The 12,061-nt window shown below is 57.4% G+C and overlaps 1 protein-coding gene and 1 pseudogene across 2 annotated transcripts; one reads left to right on the top strand and one right to left on the bottom strand.

Annotated features, from left to right (window-relative positions):
• The first annotated feature begins 2,042 nt into the window (after positions 1-2,042).
• On the top strand, positions 2,043-5,196 carry LOC137456020 (kinesin-like protein KIF18B; annotated as a pseudogene).
• A 167-nt stretch (positions 5,197-5,363) lies between these two features.
• On the bottom strand, positions 5,364-12,059 carry LOC137456006 (obscurin-like). 2 transcript variants are annotated; one of them, XM_068167231.1, is made up of 4 exons: positions 11,869-12,059; positions 10,648-10,914; positions 8,055-8,324; positions 5,364-6,072 (listed from the first exon to the last, which is right to left on the bottom strand). In XM_068167231.1, exons 1-4 carry the CDS (start codon positions 11,984-11,986, stop codon positions 5,735-5,737), a joined length of 993 nt encoding a protein of 330 aa, XP_068023332.1. In that variant the 5' UTR covers positions 11,987-12,059; the 3' UTR covers positions 5,364-5,734. The 2 variants fall into 2 exon arrangements, with proteins under 2 accessions (XP_068023332.1, XP_068023333.1); XM_068167232.1 differs by lacking the exon at positions 5,364-6,072 and adding an exon at positions 7,415-7,470.
• Positions 12,060-12,061: the final 2 nt, after the last annotated feature.

The raw sequence follows: 12,061 nt of genomic DNA, 5'->3' as shown, positions 1-12,061 counted from the left end.
CGCTCGCTGGCCTCGACTCAGCCGTCCCTGGCCACTGAACTCCTTCCTCCTCCTCCTCCTCCTCCTCCTCCTCCTCCTCCTCCTCCTCCTCCTCCTCCTCCTCGTCGTCCTCCTCCTCCTCCTCCTCCTCCTCCTCCTCCTCCTCCTCCTCCTCGTGTCCCTCGCGCTCGGTGTCCAGGCAACAGGCTGAGGCGGAGCGGCGCTGCTGATTGGCTGCAGTGCCAAGGGGGGGCGGGACTTGTCAGGGCGTGGCCGTCGGGCTCGGCGATGCCCATTGTGTGCTGGCACCGCGGCGCAGCCGGGGGGGGCCTGGCCCTGTCCTGCTCCACCCCTGGCCCTGGCAGGTGCTGAGGGCAGTGGCACCAGGAAGGATCTGAAGGTGGCCTCGCAGCAGCTCCTCTCCTCCCCTCCTCCTCTCTTCCCCTCCATTCCCGGGGGCCCAGGGGATCCCTCCCTGGCTGAGGAGGCCTGCTGCAGACCCCAGCTAGTAGCTTCCCCTGCTCCTTGACCAGTGGGGTTCCTGTGCTGGTTTTCAGTTGTGAATATATCTCAACACTGTAACTCCTGGAGAGTTTGTACATATTCCTTGCACCCCATTGCAGATTTCCCTTTGCCTATCAATACAGCTTTCCTTTGCTTCCAGCTGGGCTGGGCTGGCACAGGTAATGTTGGGGGGGAATTTCAACCACAGGGAAGAAGGAGCAAAGATCATTGTCACATTTGATGCTCAGAGTTTACATCTGACTGGAGGGGAACAAGCCTTTGGCTGTCAAAGATCCTTCCAGACTTGCATTCCCAGTTACAGCTCTCCTTCAAAGTAAGCACAAGCTGTTCTCCAGGGCAGTATCAAAGCTAGGAGGAGAATCCAGGTGTGTTCCTGAACACCTCCTGAAGTCCATTCAAGCCAGCAGCTGGAAAACCAGCAGGGAAATCCAGCTTCTGGGTGATAAAAATGCCACCATGGGTCTGTTAAGGAAGCACAATCCACAGCACCCTCTGCCCTTGCCAGGCTGTGTCCCTCTGCCTAGAGCTGCAGTTGAATTCATTTCTGACTCAGCAGTGGGGTTTTGTTTGCACTCTGCTGTTCCCTGCTCTGCAGAGGAGTTGGGGGTTTTGTTGCAGACAAATGACTTGCATGTGCCTAAACAAAAGCAGGAACCACTCCCAGAAGTTTGCTTCTGTCTGCTGGTTTTTAAGGCACTGATTTGATTTGGGTTAAGCTAACCAGGCAGGAATTACAACAAGAGACTTCTCTTTATTTCCCCCCCTCCCCCCCAAGATTAGGTATTACACTTATCAGATTGTGGACAGGTTCTGTTTGCTTGCAAATTCCCCCAGGGTGCTCCTGGGCAGCTTGAGTGCAGTGTAGAGCATTCAGAAAATGGCAAAGGCTAAACCACGAAACAGCTTCACCCCACTGATCAAACCAGAGGCCAGGCAGGAGCTGAGGGAGAGCCAAGGAGAGCGCAGGTTGTGCTCCCGGGGATGCAGCAGGAACTGGGAGATGCTCCCTAGGTCTCTGGCCGGCAGCAGGCTCCAGAGCTGCCGCTTTGTAACCTGATTTGCGGATCGTGTGGCACAGCCCAAAGGGAAAGGCCCTGCCAGAACCAAAGTGTCCTCAGGCACGGCTGCCACGAGGCCAAACTCCTGCGGCAGCCCTGTCGGAAGGGTGCGAGGCAGCCGCAGCTTGCCGGCAGGCAGCCAGGGAGCAGGGCCCCAGGGCAGGCAGGGCCAGGGAGAAGCCAGGGCCCAGGGCTGGTGTCTGCAGTGCTGCCGCCAAGGCAGCGAGGCCAAGAGGAAAGCAGAACATGGGAGTGAGCAAGAGGAAGGCAAGAGCAAGAGAGCCCCCACAGCTTGCTGCTCACCCTGCTTAAGCTGTTCAGAGACAATGTGTCCCAGGCCAAGGCACACTGGGTGCCAAGCACCCTGCTAATCATAGTGCCAACCCCGAGCGCACTTCCCCCTCCAGCAGCCTTGACCTGTCCCAGGGGAAGGCAATTTCCTGCCTTTGCCTTTCCCCATTCAGACCTCCACTGGTGGAGATGGGGGAAGGAGGGTTTGGAGCGCACTGTAACAGCCACATCTGAGCAAACTCCTTCTTTTAGGTGCAGTGGGGCTTAAACCCGAGATCCAGCTATAGATTGGCCTAGTGACAGAATGGTGTCAAAGCAGCTGCTCTGCTGCATAAGCAGAGGAAGGCACATTTTCCCCTGGGTGACATGTGTAGACCTCTAGCAAGACAGTTCCAGGGCCTCAAAATGCCAGAAGAAGTGAAGAGAGCTTATTCTGTGAGCCCCACCTGCATCTGTCACAATCCCCTCCCAGAGCAACCTGGCAGGGCCAGTGCTGACCTGGAGATGTCACCTGAGGGCTGTGGGGGCAGGCAGGGCCCAGGCCAGCAAGAAGAGAGCAGAGACAAGCCCAGATGAGTGTGGAGTCCTGCCTGTGGGCTGGCATCAGCTGGGAGCCCTGTGCAGGCTGGGCAGCAGGCTGGTGCAGAGGGCCCTGGGGGTCCTGCTGGACAGGATGTGAGTGGGAGGCAGCAGTGCCCCATAGCAGGAGCTGGGTTTGGGGCTGTGTCCCCAGGGGCGTTTCCAGCTGAGGCAGAGCTGGGAGCATCCCCCCAGGGCTGCTGTTGAGGAAGGCTGCTCTCAGGGCTCCTCCCTTTCTCCTCCCAGTGTTTGCCTACGGAGCAACAGGAGCAGGGAAAACCTACCCCATGCTGGGCTCAGAGAAGAGCCCTGGCATCATCTACCTCACCATGGAGGAGCTGTACAGGAGGCTGGAGGCTAGGAAGGAGCAGAAGAGCTACCAGGTCCTGGTCTCCTACCTGGAGGTAGGCTGTGCCCAGCTGTGCCCCTCCTGCTGCCAGGCCACCATCTCCAAGGTCTGGGCTTGTAGTGCCAGGGCTACCCCTGTGCTGCCAGCTGTGCCCAGTGGCCAGGACAGCCCCAGACTGGAAGCAGGCTGCCCCTACCCAGTCTGCTGAGCTGGTGCTGCTGGTCTGCCCCCTCTGGAGCTGGGGGCCACAGGGCACAGGGCAATGAGGGCTTCCTGGCTGCAAGGGCTTTGGAGGAGCAATGGCTCAGTGCCTCACTGGTGAAGCCTCCTGAGCTGTCCTCTGCCTTTCAGGCACCTTCAGCTGCTCCTGCTGGCTCCAGGTGCCAGAGGTGCTGTTGGGTGGGCAGCAGGCCCTGGGGTCCAGAGCTGCTCTGCCTGCTGCCCTTTGGGGCCCCAAGCCTCAGCCCGAGCTGGAGCTGCCTGCTGCAGGTCTACAACGAGCAGATCCGTGACCTGCTGGAGCCCAAGGGCCCTCTGCCCATCCGGGAGGATCCTGAGAGAGGAGCTGTGGTTCAGGGTCTCTCCATCCAGCAGGTGGGGGTGGAAGCAGGCACAAGGTGTGGGCAGCGCTGCGCCTGCCCCAGGGGTGCCAGCGGGCACTGGGGGACCTGGAGGGGGGAGGGGAGGGCTGTGGGGACCCGGGGCAGGGGCTGTGGGGACCCGGGAGTGCCAGCCGGCTGGGTGCTGGCTGGCAGCAGCGCTGAGCCCGAGGCCAGAGGAGCCCTGCAGAGCCGCAGGAGGCCTCAGCCTGTGTGCCTGTGGCCGCTCGGTGCCCGTGCCGGGGCTGCGCCGATCCCTGCCCTCTGCCTGCTCCCCGCCAGCCCAGCTCGGCAGAGCAGCTCCTGCAGATGCTGCTCGGGGGCAGCAGGAACCGCACGCAGCATCCCACCGATGCCAGCGCCTCCTCCTCCCGCTCCCACGCCGTGCTGCAGGTGAGGGGTGGTGCTTGGGGCAGCCCTTGGCACCGCTGCCCGGAGGGGGGCAGGCGGCGATGCTGTGCCAGGGCCGGCGTGCCAGGGCTGCTGCCGCGGCTGCGAGCGGCGAGCCCGAGCGCCCTGCGGAGCCGCAGCCTGCCCTGCCTGTGCCCTGCCAGGTACAGGTGAAGCAGCAGGACCGCGCCGGGGGCCTCGCTGGGGCTCTGCCGGTGGCCGAGATGAGCTTGGGCGACCTGGCCGGCTCGGAGCGAGCCGCGGTGGCCAAGAGCAGGGGCGAGCGGCTGCGGGAGGGAGCCAGCATCAACCGCTCGCTGCTGGCCCTGCTCAGCGTCAGCCAGGCGCTGGCTGGGGCCGAGGGAAGGCTGCCGCCGAGGGGCCCTGAGCGCCGTCCCCAGGGCAGAGCTGCCGTGGGCTGAGCGTGGCCAGGGCTGGGAGCCGAGGGCCAGCCCCTGAGCGGAGCCTCGCTGTGCCGGGCAGGGCAAGCAGAGCCACGTCCCGTAGCGGGACAGCAAGCTGAGGCGGCTGCTGAAGGGCTCCATCGGCCGCACCCTGATGCTGGCTGCCCTCAGCCCCTCGCCGCTCTGCTGCCAGGACACCCTCAACACCCTCAGGTGTGCCAGCAGGGCCAAGGAGATCCAGGTCTCGGTGAGCACCTCGCCCCGCGGCCGGCAGCTGCTGGGGCTGCCCGGGAAGGAGCCTGGGGCAGGCTGCTGCGGGCTGCTGCCTCCCTGCCGCCTCCCTGCTGCAGCCGGGCTGCCTCTGGAGCCCCTCTCAGAGTCGGCTGCAGCCCCTCGGGCCCCACCAGCCCAGAGGAGGCTGAGGAGCTGCCCCGCTGCCGCCTCAGCAGAGGGGAAGGAGCTGTCCCGGGGCTGCTCTCAGCTCCGCTCCTCCCTCCCTGCAGCTCAAGAGCAACCTGCTCAGCCCGGACTCCCACGTCTGTCCGTACGTTGTGCTGTGTGCGCAGCTGAGAGCGGAGGTGAGCTGCCGGGGGCAGGGCTGGGCTCTGTCTGCAGCTCTGCTTTGCCTGGCACCCAGCCTGCTGAGCTGCTGGGGCTCAGGGCATGCTCTGAGCCAGGGCTGCCCCTTGCTCACAGGTGGCAGAGCTGCAGGCCAAGCTCCGTGCCTGTGAGGATGCTGCCCGGGGGGCACAGAGCCAGGCGCCAATGCTGCTGCCTGCCCTCAGCTCCAGCCTGCTGCAGCTGCCCAGGTGAGGCTGCTGGGCAGGAGGGTTCCTGGCATCTTGGGGTCCCCCATGGCCAGGGACAGGGAGAAAAGCCTGGGGGCAGAATAATGCTTCCCTCCTCTAACAGCAGGCACTCTGGATGCTGTTCAGCACATGCTCCCCCAGCAGCATCAGCTTCTCCTCTCCTCACACCAGCTCTTCAGGTCTCAAATCCCATCCACAGTGCTCCAGGTGTAACTTGTTCAAGCTGGCAGATTGCTCTGTGTGCCCAGCTCCCTGCTGCTGTACACAGCTCTGCCCCAGCCCCATGCAGTGGCTCCAGCTCATGAGTGAGCCAGAGCCAGAAATCAGTGGATCTGCTGCTTCTATGGAATCACAGACTCAGTTTGCTTGGAAGAGACCTTTACAATCCTGGAGCCCAGCTGTTAAGCCAGCACTGCCAGATCACCACTAAACCATGCCCCTCAGCACCACATCTTTGTCTGTAAGTCCCTCCAGGGAAGCAGATTCCACCACTGCCCTGGGCAGCCTGTTCCAGGCCTTGGCAACCCTTTGGGGGAGGAAATGTTTCCTAGTGTCCAGCCTAAAGCTCCCTGGTACAAGCAGAGGCCATTTCCTCCTGTCCTATTGCTTGTTCTCGGTGAGACTGAGCCCCAGCTCACTCCAATTTCCCTTCAGAGAGCCAGAAGGCATCCCTGCAGTCTTCTTTGCCCCAGGCTAAACAACTCCAGTTCCCTCAGCTGCTCCTCAGACTTGTGCTCCAGACCCTTCACCACTATGGAAGGCATCTGCCTCTGCACACAGTGGCTTCTGCTGGAGAGATGAGAGGCACAATCTCATGCACACCTTGCACCACAAGCTTGGCTCTGGACTGGGCATCACCAATGGCACAGGGGGAAGTGTCACTGTCACTTTTCTCCAGGTCATTTATGGCCAGCTGCAGCATTTGTCCTTTCTCTGTGATCTCAGACTGCTTGGTAGCCCTGAGCTCAGCAGTGCCTTCCCTCCAGACCACAGAGGATGCAGCTCTCTGGCTCTGGCCAATCAAAACTGCAGTTCCCCTTTCAGCAGCTCTCAGGGCTGAGAGTTCCTGGACAGCATAATTAGGTTGTTCTGGAAGGGAGAAACCAAGGAAGAAAGACAGAAAGAAAGAGCTCTGCTAACTACCCAAGTGCTGAGCACAGAGTGCTCTGGGATCTCCTCTGCCCTCCCTTGGAGAATTACAGAATACAGAATCCTTTAGCTTGAAAAAGGTGCTTGAGATCACCACATCTAACTCTTTCAGCCTACCCCTGCCAAGCCCACCACTACCCTGTGTGCCTTAGCACCACCTCTAGATGGCTTTTCAATCCCTCCAGGGAGGGTGAAACCACCACTGCCCTGGACAGTCTGTTCCAGAGCTTGATAATCTTTTGGGTGAAGAAACTATTCCCAATAGCCAACCTAAACCACCCCTGATACAACCTGAGGCTGTTTGCTCTCATCCTAGCAGATGAAGAGCCAATCTTAGAGGATCACCAGCTTCAACTCCAGCTCCCTCAGCCTCTCCTCATGGGGCTTGAGGGGTCTGGAGCACAGCCTTAGGAGGAGAGGCTGAGGGAGCTGGGGTTGCTTAGCCTGGAGGAAAGGAGGCTCAGGGGAGACCTCATTGCTGTCTACAACTCCCTGAAGGGAGGTTGCAGCCAGGAGGGGGTTGGTCTCTTCTCCCAGGCACCCAGCACCAGAACAAGAGGACACAGTCTCAAGCTGTGCCAGGGGAGGTTTAGGCTGGAGGTGAGGAGAAAGTTCTTCACTGAGAGAGTTGTTGGCGTCTGGAATGTGCTGCCCAGGGAGGTGGTGGAGTCCCCATCCCTGCAGGTGTTTAGGAAGAGCCTGGATGAGGCCCTTGATGCCATGGTTTAGTTGATCAGATGGTGCTGGGTGCTAGGTTGGACTGGATGATCTCAGCGGTCTTTTTCAACCTGGTTCCTCCTCTCCTCTCCTCTCCTCTCCTCTCCTCTCCTCTCCTCTCCTCTCCTCTCCTCTCCTCTCCTCTCCTCTCCTCGAGTCTCCTCTCCTCGAGTCTCCTCTCCTCGAGTCTCCTCTCCTCGAGTCTCCTCTCCTCTCCTCTCCTCTCCTCTCCTCTCCTCTCCTCCCCTCCCCTCTCCCTCTCCTCTCTCACAAAGCAGAGGAGGCAGAGTGTTTCCAGCATGTTTGTCATTGCACAGGTGTGGCTGAGGTCTCCTCAAAACAATACAAAACCAAACCAAGCATAAAGAAACCCAACCCAAACCAAACCCACAACCCCCCACCAAACCAAACCAACCAACCACACCCCAAGGGAACTTTGAATACAACTCATGACCAATATATTATCAAGGGTTTCACAACTCAGATGCCCAGCAAGGTTTCACACTCCCCAGTGAATGACTGACATCAGGCTAGGGAAAGGGGGAGAAAAGCAGATCTTCAGGGCCCAGGAATGGCAGCTCTGGAGTTTCAGTGGCTATTAAGGATTCTGATAAGCCAGATCTAAGGAAGAAATTAGAGTAGATAGAAGAGAGAAATGTTTGACACTGAGGGTGATGACCTGGCCCAGGTCACCTAGTGAGGTTGTAGAAGTCCCATGCTCGGAACCACTCCAGGTCAGGTTGGACAGGGCTCTGAGCAGCCTGATCTAGTTGCAGATGTTCCTGCTGCCTGCAGGGGGACTGGACTGGATGACCTTTGAAGGTCCCTTCCATCCTAAACCATTCTGTGGTACTACAATTGCTTACAGGAGCTGAGGACTTGTCCTGAGGGCATCCATTTCAAGGGATGTCATCGTGTCTGCTGCCTGCACAGAGAGCCTTGGCTGATTCTCTCACATGCAGACAGTGTGAGCAGCAATTGTCTGTCCAATGAGACAGCTCAGTGGGTTCTGCCCTTCTCAAACACCTCTGAAACATTTCAGCATTTCCCTTGTTTCCAAGGCCAAAGCTCAGTGCCTTGAGGCTGGCAGCGAAGGCTGCTCTTCATTTGGATCACCACTAAAGTTTGCCTTCATGGGTAACTGACAGAACCTCCTGGAAAGACAGCCAAGGATGCAAACCCCAGAGCCTTTCTCATCTCCTTACCTTTCACACCCAGAGAAGCCTTGGAGGTCAGAGCAGGGGCAGTGAGAATGACTTCCCCAGCATCCCCAGGAGCCACGGCCCCGACGGGAAGTGTGCACTGCTGCCCCGCGGCGGAGGCTTCAGATCGCCCTCCGCTTTCCACTTGGCTCCCAGGCAGTGTCCAGCTGAAGTCAGCAATGCTTTCATGGGACACAAGACACTCAAAAGTGCAATCTGCTCCCTCCTGGATTCCTGTGTTCTTCAAGCCTTTGGTGATGCCAATGTTCAGCCCTGGAGGACAAAAAGTGGCTTAGTACAATGACATGGGCAGCAGTGTGGACATTGTTAGCTCATCAGACTGCTTTGTCCACTCAGCTGGGAAGACACCACTGCATTCCTTCCAGGTGTGTTTGACATGGGAAGGGTTTCTCAGCCATTATCCACTCAGAGTCACCACAGAGCTACAGAGAAGGGCATTGCGCTGGAAGGACTGCGGGAAGAACTGAGTGGAGAGAAGTCAAGACTCACTGAGCTAGAGGGGAGAAAAGTTGTCAGGTAGGAAGCCTCTGGGATGTTGTCTGAGGTATTTCTCTGTGTAGCTAGGAGAAATGGGATGTTTGTTCACTTGTTACCATCCTACCCCCACCTAATATTCATGGAACCATCATGGAATGGCTGCAGTTGGAAGGGACACCTCCTACTAGCCCAGCTTGCCCAGAGCCTCACCCAGCCTGCTCCTAAACACTGCAGGGATGGGGCAGCCACAGCTTCTCTGGACAGCCTGTTGCAGTGCCTCACCACCCTCAACAATAAGGAACTTCTGCCTAATGTCTGATGGAGCTGCTTCCTGATGCTCAAATCAGAGACATTCAAACTGTGTCTCACACATGTGAGTGTGAAACCATCAACAATGCTGCAGCTGTCCTTTAAGAGGAACTGGGCTTTGCTCAGACCCCACCTTGTAATGGGAGGCTTTAGGAGGAACAGCTGTGAGACCAAGTGACCAAGGGCACCAAGAATTACAGCACTCTGTGGATGTCCATCACCCGCAGTACTTCCCCTGGACGCTGCCCTTTGGCTTGGCAACATCAGTGCCAGGATCACAGGTGTGTAAGCCTGCATCTGTCTTTTCTAGGCCATGGCTAAGGAGGCACAGGGGCTTCCCACTCTGTGTCTGCTCCTACTTGCTACCAGAAGTGATCTTCTCACCATCCTTTCTCCAAGCAGGTTTGACCTTCTCTTTGGAGACTTCACACTGCAGGTACATCACACCACACTCCTCCCCAAAGCCATCAGCCCAGGCCTTCATGAAGACAGCAGGCTCCTCTGAAGGCTAGCAGCCAAACCAGAGCACAACCAGGATATGTCAGCTGAGGCACTTTCAGCTGCTGCCCACTATTGAAAGAGAGCTGCAGGAAACCCTTGCAATGCTGCTGATGCCAATGCAGAGCCCAAAGCAGTCCCACACCTCCTGACTGCAGTGAGTGTTAGGGAAAGCAGAACCTGTTCCTGGGTGGGTGAAAGGAAGGAGAGAAGCATTGCCATGGATAAGGAATGAGAGCCAGTGCTACAGCAGCAGTCTCTCTATGACTCTGCAGCTGTGAGCTTGCAAGGACATATTGCTCTCTGTGTTGGGGCATCTGTCAGGCAAAGGAGATCTCCTCACAGGGAACAGGGCTTGGAGCAGGCATGGAGTGAAGGCCAGAGGGACAGCTTCACACTTCTCTGGAGCAGCTACTCAACAAGCTAGGCTGGATTTAAGGAAGCCCTTGGCTGCATCATCAGGAGCAGAAATGTTCTTCAGGAATCTCCATCTCTGGAGCCATGTGGCATACTAAGGACAGCAGCAAACTGCTTTCTCTGTGCTGAGTCAGACCAGCTCCAGACCTGCTGTACTGAGGATGTGCCCTACCTTTAAAGGCTCCTTCAAACCCCATAGTATTCTATGATTCTATGGCTCATAACACAGTCAGTTCAGGGAGCTGGAGAGGGCAAGAAGGTCTCCCCTGAGCCTCCTCTTCTCCAGGCTAAGCAACCCCAGCTCCCTCAGCCTCTCCTCACAGGGCTGTGCCCCAGACTCCTCCCCAGCTTTGTTGCCCTTCTCTGGACACCTTCCAGCACCTCAACCTCTTTCCTAACCTGAGGGGCCCAGAACTGGACACAGGACTCAAGGTGTGGCCTAACCAGTGCTGAGCACAGGCACAATGACTTCCCTGCTCCTGCTGGCCACACTCTTCCTGCTGCAGGCCAGGATGCCCTTGGTCTTCTTGGCCCCCTGGGTGCACTGCTGGCTCATGTTCAGCCTTCCATCAACCAGTACCCCCAAGTCCCTTTCTGCCTGGCTGCTCTCAGCCACTCTGACCCCAGCCTGCAGCACTGCCTGGGGTTGCTGTGGCCAATGTGCAGCCCCTGGCACTTGGATGTGTTCAATCTCCTGCCCTTGCACTCTGCCCATCTGTCCAGCCTGTCCAGGTCCCTCTGCAGAGCTCTCCTACCCTCTAACAGATCAACTCCTGCCCCAGCTTGGTGTCATCTGCAGATGTACTGATGATGGACTCAATGCCCTCACCCAGATCATCACCAGGCCAACCTCCCTGCTGCACACCATCTGTACCTTCAACAGGCAGTGTGGCTTCAGTCTCCGCGTTTCCAGCCCTGCCCTTGGACACACCAGCATCTTCAGGCTTCACCTTCAAAACCCTGAGCTCTGCTGAATGCTGCTCCTGCTTGATTTTGGACTTCTCAGAGGGCTCAGTGGCTGTGTGCTCCTTGAACCACTTCACACTCTTGGGAGAAGGCCTGAAGTCACAGGCCAAGATGAGCGAATGGTGCTCCAGAGCTCTCTTGTCCTCCAGCTTCCTGGTGATCTGTATGTGGGAATCTGCAAAGCAGGGGTAGGGAAGAAGAAAGGGGAATGGGCAGAAGAGGAAAGTTTCTGATCTGTATTCCATGCCAGTTTATTTCCTGTATGTCATTCCCAGCTGCTTGGTGAACTGCTCAGATGATGCTGCGGGTTTCTGTTACAGACCTGAGTGGCTTTGAAGCAAACCCAACCTGAGGATCTTTAGGGAAGGCAAGGTTTCTGTAAGGCAACACTTTACATTGCAGATGCAGGGATCAATACTTACTGAATTGCTTGCTGATTAGAGTTGGCATTCAAGTATGAGCAAAGGAAAGTCAAAACAAGGACTTTAGAATGGGATTGGAGATATTTACCATGGTGACAGCAGAAGACATCAAGCCTGGAAGCTTGGTCCCAGATCAAGTCAATGACCAAGCAGATTCATTACATGAGCTGGCAAACTTGTCTAGCTCAGGAATGGGACAAAATAATCTCTCCTGGCAAATTTCTTTGGTTTTGTCCTCTGTGGTAAAGTCAAGAAGGAAAAAACAACCAACCCAAAGCCTAGCCTTGGCTCCATTTGAATACCAGGCACTCCAAACTCATGTAGTCAAATCCTTTCCTAAGGCATGGATGTCTCATCTATAGAATCACAGAATCATTAAGCTTGGAAAAGACCTCAAAGATTAGCAGGTACAACCATGAGCCCAACCCCACCATGCCCACTCAACTGTGTCCTGAAGTGCCATGTCTGCACATCTCTTCAATGCCTCCAAGGATGGGGACTCCACCACTGCCCTGGGCAGCCTGTCCCAGCGTTCCAACCAACAACTGGGAGCTGGGAATTGACCAGATCTTCCACATGCACCTACACTGCCAGGAGCCCAGAGCGTGGAAGCTGCACACTAGACAGTGCTGTCTGAAACAAATGACTGCCCAGGCCCTGTGAGAGGGAGGATCTCTCCATGGTGCAGCCAAGCCAGGACACCTTACCTCTGACAAGTAGGTTTGCTGTGGCTTTGGACTTGCCAGTGGAGAGCTGCACGGTGCCTGTCACGCTGGCACTGGTTTGCAGGACGGTCAGCCTGGGGCTGGTGCCTTCTTGCTGCATGATAATGTTTCTGCCAGCCTGCAAGGCTTCTCCACACAGCAGCCATCTGGGAGGTTTCACAGATGGAGTGGAGGT

The sequence above is a fragment of the Melanerpes formicivorus genome, unplaced genomic scaffold (genome assembly GCF_026170545.1).
Source record: "Melanerpes formicivorus ecotype bairdi unplaced genomic scaffold, bMelFor1.0.p_v2 SCAF_114, whole genome shotgun sequence".
Classification (NCBI taxonomy): Eukaryota; Metazoa; Chordata; class Aves; order Piciformes; family Picidae; genus Melanerpes; species Melanerpes formicivorus.
The sequence above is the reverse complement of the archived record's forward strand: the minus strand, read 5'-3'. Positions and strand labels throughout refer to the sequence as shown.

Bases quoted from the DNA above. Each gene is read 5' to 3' on its own strand.
- LOC137456006 (XM_068167231.1), bottom strand. From the start codon at position 11,986: ATGCAGCAAGAAGGCACCAGCCCCAGGCTGACCGTCCTGCAAACCAGT. The intron at 10,915-11,868 runs GTAAGGTGTCCT...CCTGCTTTGCAG, and splicing joins AGCAAACCTACTTGTCAGAG to ATTCCCACATACAGATCACC. The intron at 8,325-10,647 runs GTACAGATGGTG...TTTGTCCTCCAG, and splicing joins AGCCACACTGCCTGTTGAAG to GGCTGAACATTGGCATCACC.